The sequence below is a fragment of the Felis catus genome, chromosome C1 (assembly GCF_018350175.1).
Source record: "Felis catus isolate Fca126 chromosome C1, F.catus_Fca126_mat1.0, whole genome shotgun sequence".
In the NCBI taxonomy this organism is placed as follows: domain Eukaryota; kingdom Metazoa; phylum Chordata; class Mammalia; order Carnivora; family Felidae; genus Felis; species Felis catus.
This window is the reverse complement of record NC_058375.1, coordinates 199,317,964-199,333,180: the sequence shown is the minus strand read 5'-3', so window position 1 is coordinate 199,333,180 and position 15,217 is coordinate 199,317,964. Positions and strand designations below refer to the sequence as shown.

Sequence of the window (15,217 nt, the reverse complement as noted above, 5' to 3'; positions counted from 1 at the left end):
GAGCAGGGGAGGGGCAAAGTGAGAGGGAGACACAGAATCAGAAGCAGACTCCAGGCTCTGAGCTATCAGCACACTGCCCGATGAGGGGCTCGAACTCACAGACCGCAAGATCATGACCTGAGCCGAAGTCAGACACTTAATCGACTGAGCCACCCAGGCACCCCTAAAGGACTAGCTTTTAAAATTCAGGATCTAAGCCTGGGAGGAAAGGTTGACTAAAAAACACATATCCCATACCATCTCACACCTGTCAGAATAGCTAAAATCAAAAATAGAAGAAAGCATAAGTGTTGGTAAGGATGTGGAGAAAAAGGAGTTCTCATGCACTGTTGGTGGGAATGCAAACTGGTGCAGTCACTGTGGAATACAGTATGAAGTTTTCCCAAAAAATTAAAAACAGAATTATCATATGATCCAGTAAGTCCACTACAGGATATTTAACCCAAAGAGTACCAAAACACTAATTAGAAAAAATATATGTACCCCTATGTTTATTGCTGCATTATTTGCAGTTGCCAAAATAGCCAAGTGTCCATCCATAGATGAATGTATAAAGAAGATTGATCTATCATCTATCTATCTACGTCTCTATCTAGACACACACACACACACACACACACACACACACACACACACACGCACACAGTATAATACTACTCAGCCATAAAAAAAGAATGAAATCTTGCCATTTGCAACAGCATGGATCAATCTAGAGGGTATGATGCTAAGTGAAATAAGTAAGTCAAAGAAAGATAAACAGCATATGATTTTAGTCATATGCAGAATTTAAGAAACAGAACAAATGAACACAGAAAAAAAGAGCGAAACTGAGAAATAGTCTTATTAATAGAGAACTGGTGGTTACCAGAGGAGAGGTGGGTGGGTGAAATAAATGAACGAGATTAAGAGTACACTAATTGTGATGAGCATTGAATAATATGTAGAATTGTTGAATCACTATATTGCACATCTGGAACTAATATAACACTGTGCTAATTATACTGGAATTAAAAAGGAAAGGTAGGGGGCGTCTGGGTGGCTCAGTCGCTTAAGCATCCGACTTCGGCTCAGGTCATGATCTCATGGTCTATGAGTTTGAGCCCCACGTGGGGCTCTGTGCTGACAGCTCGGAGCCTGGAGCCTGCTTCCGATCCTGTGTCTCCCTCTCTCTCTGACCCTCTCCCGTTCTGTCTCTCTCTGTCTCAAAAATAAATAAACATTAAAAAAAATTTTAAAGGAAAGGTAAAGTGGGGTGCCTGGGTAGCTCAGTTGGTTGAGCGTCTGAGTCTTAATTTTGGCTCAGGTCATGATCCCAGCATCCTGGGATTGAGCCCTGAGTCAGGCTCTGTGCTGAGTGTGGAGCCTGCTTGGGATTCTCTCCTCTCTCCCTCTGCCCCTCTTTTCTGCTTGTGTGCTCTCTCTTTAAAAAAAAAATTTGGGGGGAGCACCTGGGCAGCTCAGTCGGTTAAGCGGCCTACTTCAGTTCAGGTCAGGATCTTGCAGTCTGTGAGTTCAAGCCCCACATCGGGCTCTGTGATGACAGCTCAAATCCTGGAGCCTGCTTTGGATTCTGTGCCTGCCCCTCCTCTGCTTGCACTCTGTCTCTGTCTCTCAAAAATAATGACAGAGCAGCACCAGAGGAAGGCAATGGAAGGGGAAGCTGCAGATGAGAGAGTAACCTTGCTTATTCTCTTGATGAGTTTACTACGGCTGCCATCAACCAGCTGATGAGAATTTCATGAGATGTAGCAAGAGGTGATGGGGCAATGGCAGAGGGAAAGAAGAGGAAACTAACAGCAGGAAAACCTCACTGCCCCTGCACCACAACTCATTTAACAGCACTGTACAGATAGTTCAGTAACAACTGTTTGGTCCAAAGTGTGAAATTTGCATTCACTCTGCTCAGTTACATTATGTCCTAATTACAAAAGCATCTGATAAAAATATTCAGTGTTATTCTGTGGTAAGTAAACCATTAACAGTACTGGTTATGTATGTCTCCCTCTCTCGCTCAAAAATAAGTAAACATTAAAAAAAAAAAGTACTGGTTATATATGTAATCATCTTCATATTACCTACCATATATTGAGCACTTATGATGTAGGTGATTTTACATTTATCTCATATAATAATCCTCCAGATCTACAAAATAAATATTCCCACTTTACAGATAGGGAAACTAATGTTCAGAGGACTTAAGACTTGATTTAAATCACATAATTATTTAGCAGAGGAAGTGGGATTAGAAGTAGGGATGTCTGGCTCCTGAAATCCCCAATTTACTCCTTTATATACCATAGCATCTCTAAGTGTATTTAATGTTTTAACTTTTCTAGAGTTTGATTTCTCTGAGGCTCTGCAAAGAGTAAGCAATGGCTTAACAGGGTTAATAATCAAAATCAATTTCTTGCCTGCCTGTGAGTTTAAGAAAATATTTGGTTAGTTTAATGTGCTATTATAGGTCAGTTAAAACACCCTCTGAGATCTTCCTTAGTTTTACCTATTCCGTTTCCACTAACCAAGTGGTTATTTGGCAATGTTTTAGATGGCTACAGTGTAGCCTAAGGATTGGAGGGGACTTGGGTGGACACAGGGATATCAGCCACAAGGCTACAGCAACAATCTAAGTAAAAAATGAGACAAGGGGCCTGTGGTGGAGTGAAGACAGAGAAGTGGGTAGATTTGAGAATAAGTCAGAGGGGAAAATGCAATGATTTGGCAGCGGATTGGATGAGAGAGTGAAGGTGCTCAGTATGTGTTATCCATAAATATGGTGAGCAATGAAAGATCATTGTGCGGATCTGATGAAGTTTTGGGGTGATGGTGGGGTGGTTCGAAGCTGACAGCCAAGTAAGAATTCTCGAAGATGCCTTTGGTGCAAAAATGTGATTTTATTAAAGCATGGGGACAAGACCCATGGGCAGGAAGAGCTGCACTGGGGTCCTGACAGGTAGCTCATTATATATCCTCAGGTTGGGAGGGGGTCAGGGATAGAGTAAGTCTTTAAGGAATTTTGGAAACAAGGTTTCCAGGACCTTGAGGGGCTAGCTGTTGCTAGGGAAACACTATTTATTACCATTTAATAAAACTTCAGCCATGAGACCCTTTAGATATATATGGGGGCGGGGCACAAACTTGGAGTATGATTGCCAGCATATATCTTGGGGTAGCTGATATAAAGGAAGTTGACTTACAGGATCCTGTTGTTTGGGACAGTGTTAATGTTCTCTTTTGCCCCCCAAAGTGTCATCCTTGAAGCAGCTGAGCTCATAGAGGGAGGTCACTGCTGGTTTAAAGACTTGTCAATGGGCAGTAAAAGAATTTAATTTTTCATTTGCCTTAGTTTCCCACATTACCACACAAGCACATAAACCCCTTTCCTTTGTTCTGGGTAGCCAGGAAGTGTCTGAGGATTATCACGTTTTCCACCTGCGCCTGGGGGTGGGTGGTGGCCAGCCTGTATTTTGCCTTTAGCTTTCCCCAAGCTCCTTCATCATATCTTTAACAAAACAAAAAAACCTGGAAGGGGGAGGGGAAGGAGAAAGTTAACTTTGTTAGGAGTGAAGAAGGTGGCACATTCAGTGTCAGGACCAAAACTTTTCCAAGTTCTATGGTAGTCAAAACAGCACTCCTTAGAGATTAGTCTCTCCTAAAAGTTCCTCGCTTTGAGGTCCCTAAAACCCACGGCTCAGAAAAGTCAAGGACTCGCTTTTTCACGTCTTCTTCCCTCCAGGTGGCCTGGACCCGTCCCCTTTCCCGCCAACTGCAAGCCCCACCCCTCCGGCCCCGCGCGCGGGACTTTTGGCGCGCTTCCGGGGCTCCTCCTCCCAGGGCCCCGCCCTCCCAGCGTCCCGGCCGGCACAGAAACTGGGACCGTTCGGGCTGGGGTCGGGTCGGAGGTTGGTCGCGTCTCGGTCGTTGCCCGAGCCCGCCGAGCCCGTCGAGCCCGTCGCGTCTCCAGCTCTGGGAAGAGCCCTTCCGGCGAAGGCGGGGCGATGCCGGGGAACCGGCAGCTGAGGGTCCGGTCCGGGAACGAGCCTCGTCCCGCGCCCGCCATGGAGCCGGAGGGGCGCGGGGCCTGGGCCCACAGCCGCGCCGCGTTCGACCGGTTGGAGAAGCTGCTGCGCTGCTCGCGTTGGTAAAGATGGACCCTCGGGCGAGTTGCCGCGAGGGCGGGGGGAGGGGATCTTTTCAAACCCCCGGTTCTCCTTCCATTCCTGCCCCGCAGTCGGGTCGGTGAGCTGACTTTGTGCTTGCCCAGGGATCTGGTGTTAGCTGTCCCCTCCCTCGCTCCCATCCCCTTCCTTTCCGAGCTGCTTGCTTGTCTTTTCTTCGTCAAACCCGACTAAGGTGGTAGTTGTGGAACTTTAGCGGGCCGAAGACTCGTCTGGAGGTGTGGTTAAAAAAATGCAGGTTTCAGGCCCCGCCTCCATACTTTGAATCTGTAGGGCTGGGGTGGGGCTAAGGCATCGGGACTTTTTACTGGGCTTGGGATCCCTCCTGCCCAGGGCTGCGCAAGTTTGAAGGGGCCCGATAAGCTTCAAGCAGCTGTCACTCATTGCTGAGCTGACCCTTTGACCATTACTCCGTAGCAGCTCTTTCTTGGGAGAGGAGAGTTTGGGGACCCTTGCTGGAGGTAGATTGAAGATGGCAGTGTGATGGACACCGCCATTCTATTTCTCATTCAGTTTCTCATTTCCTTGGTTTAGTCAAAAGGCTGTATGGCTTGGGGTTCCGGCTCTCAGAGATGCTATTTATTATCATTTTTTGCTTTTTATTTTCCTTCATGCTGTTGCACCATGGGAGCGCTCTCACTTCAAGGTTTTCATTATATCTGAAGACATCATGTTCATGACTGGTACTCCATGCTTTTCCTGTAGCTCTTCCTAGTATACAAACCAAGAAGGGCTTGTCACCCTTATCATTTCTTCCAAGAGCATTGATTGAGCACCTGCTGTGTGCACAGCTCTATGTTTCTGCATGGATATAACTCAGGTTTTCTCTCTGCTTGTAGCCGGCCTATGTCTTTTTTGGACTTTGTTTTGACCCCCCCCCCTCCCCGATTTCCAACCTGCAGAACTTACATAAAGCACAAGTTACCGCAGCTGTTTCTTTAAAAATGAGGACTTAACGTTTGTCACCGAGTTTTGCACTTATATTTGGTTTTACAAAAACTTAAAAAATCACCGCGCTCCTTAGAAAAGCGGCACTTTTGCTAGAATACATGGAGACATTCTGAGTTGTGTGTGTTTTTTAATAACACAGGGGTCCTCCATCTGAGAATAAGAAATTTAAAACTAGCTCTGCTAGTTGCTATAATAGAAGCAATTATAATAATACCTTAGTAGTTAAACAGAAGTTAGACATTCAGATGGGACATTTCTGTATGGAAGGCCCTAAGGCAACATCATAGTGCTTCACTTACAGTGTAGAGTCAGGATGCCTGAGTTCAGGTTCCAGCTTTGACATGGCCCAAGTCATTTATTTATTTATTAAAAAATTTTTTTTCTTAAATTTATTTTGAGAGAGAGAGAATGCATGAGGTGGGGAGAAGGGCAGAGAGAGAGAGAGAGAGAGAGGGACAGAGAATCCCAAGCAGGCTTGTGCTGTCAGCACAGAGCCCTATGGCGGGGCTTGCTCCCAACAACCCTTTGATCATGACCTGAGCTGAAATCAAGAGTCTGACCCTTAACGGTCTGAGCCATCCAGGCATACCATGTCTCAAGTAATTTAATTTCTGTGCCTCAGTTTCCCCATCTGAGTGATAATAGTGCTCTGCTCATCCACCTATGGGGATTCATTACTAATAAAAGATACTATTGAACACCTGCAAAGTGCTATTTTGGCGTTGGGGATTCGTTAGTGAACAGAGCAGGCAAAAACCTCAGTCTTTAGGAAGCTAACATTCTGTGGGAGGGGGGAAACTAAATGAAATTATATGTGTAAAGTGTTGAGTATGGTGGTTGTTATAGAATAAGTGATAAGTAATAGGTGTCTTATAAAAATACAAAAAAAGCATAGCCTGCTTGCTGAATGGTTTGGTGAAGGCAAAATAGGTGCTTTATAAAAAGAAGAATAATCCGTAGGTTCTCCTGAACTATAATACAGCCAATTTCACTTAAAAAAATTTTTTTAATGTTTATTTTTATTTATTTTTAAATAGTTTTTAATTTTTTATTTGTTTTAATTTTATTTATTTTGAGAAAGAGAGAGCACAGGTGGGGGAGGGTCAAAGAGAAGTAGAGAGAGAATCCCAAGCAGGCTCTGCAACATCAGTACGGAGCCAGATGCAGGGCTTGAACTCAAACTGTGAGACCATGACCTGAGTGGAGACCAAGAGTCCGGATGCTTACCCGACTGCGCCACCCAGGTGCCCCGTAATGTTTGTTTGTTTTTAAGAGAGAGACAGAGTGTGAGCGGGCAGGGGCAGAGAGAGAGCGAGACACAGAATCCAAAGCAGGCTTCAGGCTCCAAGCTCCTATCTGTCAGCACAGAGTCCGATGCGGGGCTCGAACCCACGAACCGTGAGATCGTGACCTGAACTGAAGTCAGACGTTTAACCAACTGAGCCGTCCATGCATCCTGCCAGTTTCAGTTTTTATCCCTGCCAAATATTTTTCTAGTTTCTAACAAAAGTGAGCAGACAATAAGAGCCAGAGGACTGAAAGTAGACATCAGTAACTAGGTCCAAACTTTTATTACAACTTATCCTGTTGGCTGGAGAATAATACTGAACTCTAGTGAATTTTCTTAAAAAGTTAATATATGAACCACTGATGGAATAGCAACTAAATCTCAATGGTGTCTTTGCAGATTTTCACCAGGGCTTGGCAAACTTCTTCTGTAAAGAGTCATATAATAACTGATGCTGACCCCCATCTGTGTTCTTACTATTTTTTGTCTTTTACAACCCTTAACAACATAAAAAGCATTCTTAGCTCAAGGCTGTACAGAAACAGTCTACTGACTTGATTTGGTGCATAAGCTATAGTTTGCTGAACTGTTTTAATAGGTAGAATGTCTTAAGTTTAAAAATCCTCCGTGTAAAATTTTATATGACACGGGATTTAATATTTAGAAGTGATTTTGCATTCCTGTTGGTGTCTCTGTATGTCTTGGCACTGTCTACAGTGTATAAAGCGTGGCCCATTTCTTCTTACCCTGGGGAGATAACCCCTTTTTCCCCACCCGCGCCTTTCCCTGTAGCTGCCTGACGCCATTGCTTCAAAGAACAACTCAGGATGGTCTGCTTCTTGCTTTGCTACCTACCATTCCTGGCAGTGTCCTGTTACTTGAAATTGTGTGTCAGTATGCCCTTTTACAGAGTTTCAAAGTTCTACCCAGTGGACTAGTGATTACCCCGATTACCCTCACATTCAGCTTGCGGCTGTCATCTATATTGTGTTCCCAGGTGTCACCTGTCTTATACAGCATATTGCATCTGTTTTACGGGAGGCATTGCTTGTGGGTGAGGGTGGATTGGCTACATTACAGGGCATCCTTTCTTGACCTTTAACATAAGTAGGACTCCAAGGTGAAGCTGATGAAATTTTTTCAAGAGGCCAGATGTGACATTTGTGTTAGGTCCAAGCCCCACAACCAGATAGAAGCTATTTAAAAATTTGGAAAAATGAGACAGGAAGACCGTATCATTTGAGAGGCTGACAGAAAGCATAGTAATAATGTGTTCCTAAAGGAAGTAGGAAAAAATAATAAGGGCTGTAATGTAAACCCCAAGTGTCATATGACACTATTTTGTGAGTTAAAATTAGGTACCTCTTGACATTTTTGGGTGTGTGCAGGTTGACCTCTACTATAGTGTAATTTGGAGTTATAGCACTTTTTAAAAAAATTTTTTTTACATTTATTTATTTTTGAGAGACAGAGTGAGACAAAGTGAGAGTGGGGGAGGGGCAGAGAGAGAGGGAGACACAGAATCCGAAGCAGGCTACAGGCTCTGAGCTGTCAGCACAGAGCCCAACACGGGGCTCGAACCCACAGACCATGAGGTCATGACCTGAGCTGAAGTTGGACGCTCAACCGACCGAGCCACTCAGGCGCCCCTGGAGTTCTAGCAGTTTTTAAATCAACTTTTAGTGAAGAGTAAAAAAGCAATCTTGTGATTTTTGGCATAGATGATTTTATTTTTCTAAATTATTTTTTGTCATTTTAAAGGCGATCAAGATTATTTTCTCTTATAGCATCGCTTAGTGATTAAGAACATTAATTTTGAACCCTGGCTTGAAATCCTGCTTCAGTGATTTTTGGGTAAATTAGTTTATCTTGTATGCTTCCTTTTCTCATTTGTGAAAATGAATTAGTAGTAGTTTCTATCTTATGAGGTTACCAGAATTAAATGAGTTAATATTTATAAGATTCTTAGAGCAGTGCCTTTTATGTTCTATGTGCTATATGGATGTTTGTAAAATAAAGGATAGATTTCCTGACCCCAGCATTAAGCTTTTTTCTTCATTAGCTTTGCTCAGAAGCACTTTAATAGGCCAGTGATCCTTAAGTGGGATGATTACTCCTTTAGCTTGCTCTGATGCTGGTTCTTCTTTAGGACCATAAGTGATCACTGATGGACCACATTAGTGGTGACATGGTGAGACATTTTTTACCTTTAAGGAGCACACGCTTAACTATAAGGGGTAAAATGCACACAGAGTTCAGGGTAAATTATGATGAAGGCCAAGGAGATGTAGAGAAGTGTACTTGGATGGTGCCAGTGGAGGAAAGCTTCATGGCTTTTTTTTTTTTTTAAATTTTTTTTTTTTAACGTTTATTTATTTTTGAGACACAGAGAGACAGAGCATGAATGGGGGAGGAGCAGAGAGAGAGGGAGACACAGAATCAGAAGCAGGCTCCAGGCTCTGGGCCATCAGCCCAGAGCCCGATGAGGGGCTCCAACTCACGGACTGTGAGATCGTGACCTGAGCTGAAGTCGGACGCTTAACTGACTGAGCCACCCAGGCGCCCCTGACTTCATGGCTTTTGAATTGGGCCTCGGAAAGAGTTTCGTAGATGGAGACTGGTGGAGTATGCTAATCACAATATGCTAAAAGGTACTGTAGAATAAAGGGGAAGTGAGTCAGATGGGCAGAGAGTAATTGGTAGCCTAACAACTGACTATTCAGTTGGTTCACATAATTCCTAAGTAGAGCAATTTGTGTAACTTTCCTGTCACTCTGATGTCCTCATCTATAAAATGAGGAAAATGGACAAAGGGCTTTGTAAGACTCCCTCTAGTTCTGCAGATTCCATAATTATGAGTTTCCTTTGGATACAAATTATTGTTTAAAACTTTCTATTGACTTTTAACATACATCCAGAAAAGGGCACAAATCATTGGTGTTCAGCATGTATCCTATATCTCTTCTAAATGTAGAATGTATTTACTTATGTGGTATTTTGATTCTTTGATACACACTTCATAAAGACAGGTTCACATTTGTGGCCACAGTGCTGAATTCATGGTTTCTTAGTGTTTGTTAAATTAGTGCATGAAAGAATTTAGGTTAAGTTAGGATCACATTTAAGGAGTCTTTGCAAGTGGAAATACCATAAGGGCCTGGTTAATTTCACTTGACTCACCTAGAATCCTCTGTAGGTTCCTGGGGTTAGTTACCCATAGTAAACAATGACTAGGGTCTTGAGCAGATGTAGAAGCCAAGGTCTTTCGCCCTGGGAGGTAAAGGTAGAACCATGAGTTACACAGACCCATTATAGGCCTCCACATACCTAGTGTTCTATAGTGCTTGTGTCTGCCAGAGAAACTTACCAGAGACATGAGCACCTGTTCCCCATAGCATTGGGGATGGTCTTACAAGTGAAGTTCTTGTTAATATGAGCCTGGGACTTTGAGGAGAGATTTTAGGCTGGGAGTGCACTCTTGACAGTCATCTGCATTAGATGGTTTGAAAGCACACTTCTGGAAGTGAGCAGGGAAGAGAATATACAGAGCCTTAAAATCAACATGTGAGCATTAGGTGGAAGAGGTAAAGCTTTAAGGACAGTTACTTAGATACTGTTTTGCTTTGGAAGAAAAGAAATAGAGGACAGAATAACCAGAAGTATTTGAGGCAGGTATGTATAATATTCTCTGTGCGCATCTGTCTCATAACAATAGATCCCATTATAATCAGTCATTAATAGACAGGAGTCTGTTACCCATTTGGCTTTTGGGATATTGGCTCCTTGATTTATTCAATATTTATCAACACTAAGTAATTAGACATGATTAAAAAAATTTTTTTTTCCCATGTGATTTACTTGAATCTGGCATACAAAATACACAGAATAAGATGCCTTTGTGTCATTATTCATATCCCTTGTTAACAATTTTGTTTATTCTGAAGACAAATACAACAGATTGTTTAATTGGCTTGAAGAGCCTGTGCATTTTGGTGTTAAATGTGTTGGTCCACACTTAAAAATAACTTGGCGATTTTCTAAAATGTAAGAGCATTGTGGTAGCTATCTTGCCTAATGTTAAGTAGCAGTTTATCTCAGTAAGCTTAGGGAGCCATTCTGTTAAGAAATAGGTCTGCCTCAGTATTGTAATCTCAACTGAATTTACTTTCCTTTTCTTCTTTGCAAAGAAATTTTTATATCAATAGGCCCTTTAAAAAAAAAAAATTGTTTGTTCTCCCTACTTAGTTCTTCCCCAAGTTATAATCCTCTGACTGCGCTGATCTTTCCAAATCAACTACATGTGAAGTAACAGAAGTATGACTGCAGATTGGAAAAAGTAGAGTAGCTGAATTTTCAAGGTACAAAAATCCTGTTACCATGCAAATGTCTTTTCTTATTCTTCTGGACTTTTTTCTTTCTAATATATATGTATATCAAACAAAGAATAGGGTAAAGATAAAATAGAATTCTTAATATAAATTCATTTTTGCATGTACTCTTCCATTTGCTTCATTCACTGAGGATTTATCGAAATTCTGCTGTTCGTATAGCACCATGCTAGGGAGGTAGTGGTGGGGAGCTCAGAAAAACTGAAAGTCAAGATCTCTTGTTTGTAGGGCTAGAATCTATTTGGAGACCAGGGGGAAAAATAAGGAATCAAGTAGATAAAATATAAAATAATTTAGCTTTCAGCACTGATTTCCAGGGCTCCAACTAGATGCCATGTCTCTGGAACTTGAGAACATTTTGTAATTCTCTTAAATCATACACTAACTTTGCTTATCAGATTACCTAGTTAGATTATAAGCTCCTTAATATAGATTGTATTGCAGTCAACCTTGTGTTCTTTACATGTATGGTGCAAGGTACAGATTTTGCATGAGTGGTGGTATGGAAACTAAAATTCAAGAATTTCTGTGCTTTGTTTAGTGTCATTTTTATTATATCATCCTGTATAATATTTGGATAATGTGTTGGGCTTGAATAGTTTTGGGAGTTGTGAGGAGGAAGTGTATTCTAGGATGGGAGAACAGCCTGAGCAGTCTGGTTTTGGATCTTGGGTATTATTTGAGAAATGCTACAGACACTGGCCTGCTGAGAGCAGAGGTTTTTTTTTGTGGAGGAGCAGTGCAAGAAAATGTTGCTTGCTTTGGAGTTAACTGGATTGTGAAGAACTTTCCAATATTAAGTTTTTAAAAATTGAAATAATACATGCATTAAAATATTAAGGTATATGGTGATTAAATATTTAAGGGAATGACAGGTGGGCCTGAATCCTTTTCTTTAAGAACCCACTATGATCAATTTATTATGTGTCCTTTAAGAGGTTCTCTGTGTTTGTATAAGCATTGTAAGCCTCAGATGAGAAGATACTATACATCAGGGAGATGTATCATGATTTATTTAACCATTTTCTTGTTAAAATTTAGATTGTTTCTGGTCTTTGGCTTTAATAAGCTGTGCTGGAGTGAATATCCTTGTCCATGGCCTTTACAAAGTTTTAGTTGAAATTATTTGTGAACAGGGTGCCTGGCCTGCAACTCTTGATCTCAGGGTTGTGAGTTCAAGCCCTATGTTGGGTGTAGAGAGTACTTAAAAAAAAACTTAAAAAAATAAAATAAAATTATGCATGACTATAATCAACAAAGTCATTAAGTCAGAGACATAATAAAAATATTCATTTGCTTCATCTGTACTCCAGATACAACCTCTTTCATCTCTTAGTTCTTCATGGTTTACATCTACATTTCCCAATAATAGGTTTCTATTGCTACCTCTTGATTTTTTCCATTTTAGACATTATTTATTAACTTTCTAACTTCCTGCACTAAAAGATCAGTTTTCTTACTATTATCTATTCACTTTCTACTGTGGGAGATGACTGGGTATAAAATTTGAAGGACAAAATAATTTTCAATCATTATTTTGAAGGCTGGGTATCCCTTGTCACCCTTGGGATGTCATATGCTGTTCTGGATCCTTAAAACAAAAAATATTTATATGCATATATGTATATATATGTGTATATGTATATATATGTATGTATGTATGTATATGTGTATATGTATGTGTGTGTGTGTATACAGACATATATATATGACGTTTTATTTCTTAATCTCTGGAATCTCTTTATTATCCTGTCTAGACAGACATCTTTGGTATTTTAGAGTTTCAGTTTTGCAAGCACCTGAGTATCTCTGAAGGATAAATTCCTGACACAGGAATAGTTGAATTAAAAGAGGATGCATTTAAAATTTTGATACTTATTGTCTGGTTGTAATAAAAATTGTTTTATTGCAGAGTATCTTCTCCTCTAAGCTCTAGCCATTGTCTGAAAGCCTGGCTTTGACAGAGATCAGTGCCACTCTTTATCTGCTCTGTGAGCTCTTGATTAACAATTTTTTGAACTTGACACCACACCTCCCTCTCCCAGTCTTCGGTATAACACCCCTCTCACTGCTCCTTCCACTATGCATGCGTACATACTTTTCTGCACATGCACATACTTCTCTGTCAGTCTTCCAGTGTCCTTCCTCATCTGCTAACAGCACCAAAAAATATATTCTAGCTCACTAATTAGAATTAGTATAATTTATCAATTATTCATAGATACTGGAATCATTGCTAATCACACTATAGCATCTCATTGCTAGGGTGAAGGGTCAGAACCAGAGATAAAGGGTTCAGAGTTATCGTAAAAAGGAAATTTAAGTTTAGAAATAGAATCAAGGCATTGAGTCGAGTACTGCCATAGAAAGCCAGAAGACTGTGAACTGCATCCTGGGGATAAGCCTACAATTGAGAGACAGGAAAAGAAGCAGCTAACGAAATGCTGGAATAGGCGGATAAATGTGCTATAAGAAAATTAAAACTCAACAGAAGGAAAGGTTTCAGGAAAGAATGTGAGATCAATGTTGCCTCACAGAGAAGTCAGGGAGAATGAGGCCTAAAAATGCTTTAGGGAACAGTTTCAGCAGAGTTGGGAGTTCAAGCTAGGGAGATAAGGAGATGGAGAGAACCATGTAGAGCACTTTCTGAGGACTTTACATCCACAGAGAGGGGAAGAGCTGGGGCTGAAGGTAGAGTGAGGCAGGAGCTGAAGAAAGGGCTACTTTTTAGGGTGGAGGAGAGAGTACCTGTGCGTGTTTAGTTGCAGATAGAAGAAGAAATTTTGCTGAGTATAATGATGAGAATCGACTACTTTAGGAGACAGGGAAGATACTGGATCTAGGGACAGGGAGAGTAGCACATTTTAAGAAGGAAGAATGACTGCAGGACATCTTTCCCCCTGAGCCCAGAGGGAGGGACAGGGTTATGGGTGAAGAGGAAGGAATAGGCCCAGGTGGTGAAAAGCTCACAGTCAGGTTAATGGGATTTAGGAGCATGGAGATTGTTTTGAATAGCCATCTGTTGAAGCATTTGTTACACAAAGGTGAAGAAAGTACCAACTGAATTTATAGAGACCCGTGTATATATCTGTCTGTATATATCTGTCTTTTTATCATTGTTATTCATCCCCTGAGAGTAGGCAAGGAAGGAGTGGACTGTGGGGCCTATCTGGTACTACTGGCATCTGTGAGTGTCTAAAAGGTCAGTGCAAATAGGGTGGTGGTGGAGATGTCCGTGAAGTAGTAATTGTGGCCTGGGAATCCAAGGAGCTAATGAACTGAATGGCCTTGTCTGAAGGCAGAGAGCAACTGAAGGTGGAGGTTTGGTCAGAGTGGTGGAATAAAAAAAATATAGGGAGTATATATATAATGATAGGAGGAAGTGAGCTACATCACTTCTGAGATCTTAGAGCCAAACTTGTGATGAAGTAGAATTCAACACACTTGATGAGGAGAGATCAGATTAGATTTGGTGGGTGAAATAGCAGAAATTATAGGAGGAGCGTGAGCATTGTAGCAGAGATCATCGTCACTGCCAGAGTCACAGAAGTGCCTGGCACTTCACAAGACATATTTTTACACTGTGATCTGTGTGGTGGGATAGAAAACTCAGACATTGTGAGTTTTTAAAAAGCAATGGGTTTTATAATGTCAGTGAGCACCATTTTTGGTATCTTGAGGATAACATTATAGGTGTGTACTCTGTTTTTAGCATTCTTTCTGAAAGCTCAATTTCACTTTAATGTTCACATCTATTAAATGTGCTATTTGATACTTTTGATCTTTCAAGAAATGTGGAAAACTGTTTTTATTGATATGTGGTACATATACAGAGGTAATTGGATAATAATGCTGTGAATACCTAAAGGTCCTAAGGTTAGTGTAACAAACCAAGCACAAAAAATATTCATCCTTCAAAAGCTTTATTTTCTCCTGTTTGCTCTTGCTGCATTACGCTCTCTGAATACAATGACTTGATGTGTTTATTAATAAGTACGTACTGTTACTTTCTGAGGATTATCAAATGTAGCAGGTATTTTGATGCACAGTAATTGTGTTTCTCTCTCTCTTTCCCCAATGCCATGACTCTCATTCAGTCCGTAGAATGTCAACCTGATGATTCCTGTTTGCAGTTGCTTAACGAACAAAACAGTCAGTTAATTGTGAACTGAAAGAATGGCTGTATTTTTGACAAGGCATCTATGTAAAATAAATTGCCTCTTAACAATAGCCAGAAACCAGTGCATTCCTATGGGAAACCATGAATGCTTATGGTCAAGGTGGTCAGATGTTCTGATTTTCCTGGGTCAGTTCTGGTTTACACCTGCTATCCCAGTGTCCTGTTTAGTTGTCATGCCCTGTCACTCCCAGACATGTTCTCATTTGGACAATATGTTATATGGCCATTCTGCCTT

The 15,217-nt window shown here is 41.2% G+C and overlaps 1 protein-coding gene across 5 annotated transcripts in view; it reads left to right on the top strand.

Moving 5' to 3' along the window:
* The first annotated feature begins 3,838 nt into the window (after positions 1-3,838).
* Positions 3,839-15,217, top strand: part of BARD1 (BRCA1 associated RING domain 1) — an 84,178-nt gene continuing 72,799 nt past the window's right edge. For 2 of the 5 annotated variants that reach the window (XM_023259666.2, XM_019838636.3), the window contains exons 1-2: positions 4,001-4,138; positions 10,660-10,772. Coding sequence is in view for 1 of the 5 variants with exons in the window: in XM_006935532.5 (XP_006935594.3) it covers positions 3,996-4,138 (143 nt within the window). In the remaining 4 variants the exon portion in view is untranslated. Of the gene's footprint in view, positions 4,139-10,659; positions 10,773-15,217 lie in introns of all 5 variants that reach the window. The other 3 variants (XM_006935532.5, XM_045034451.1, XM_019838637.3) reach the window with 3 other exon arrangements.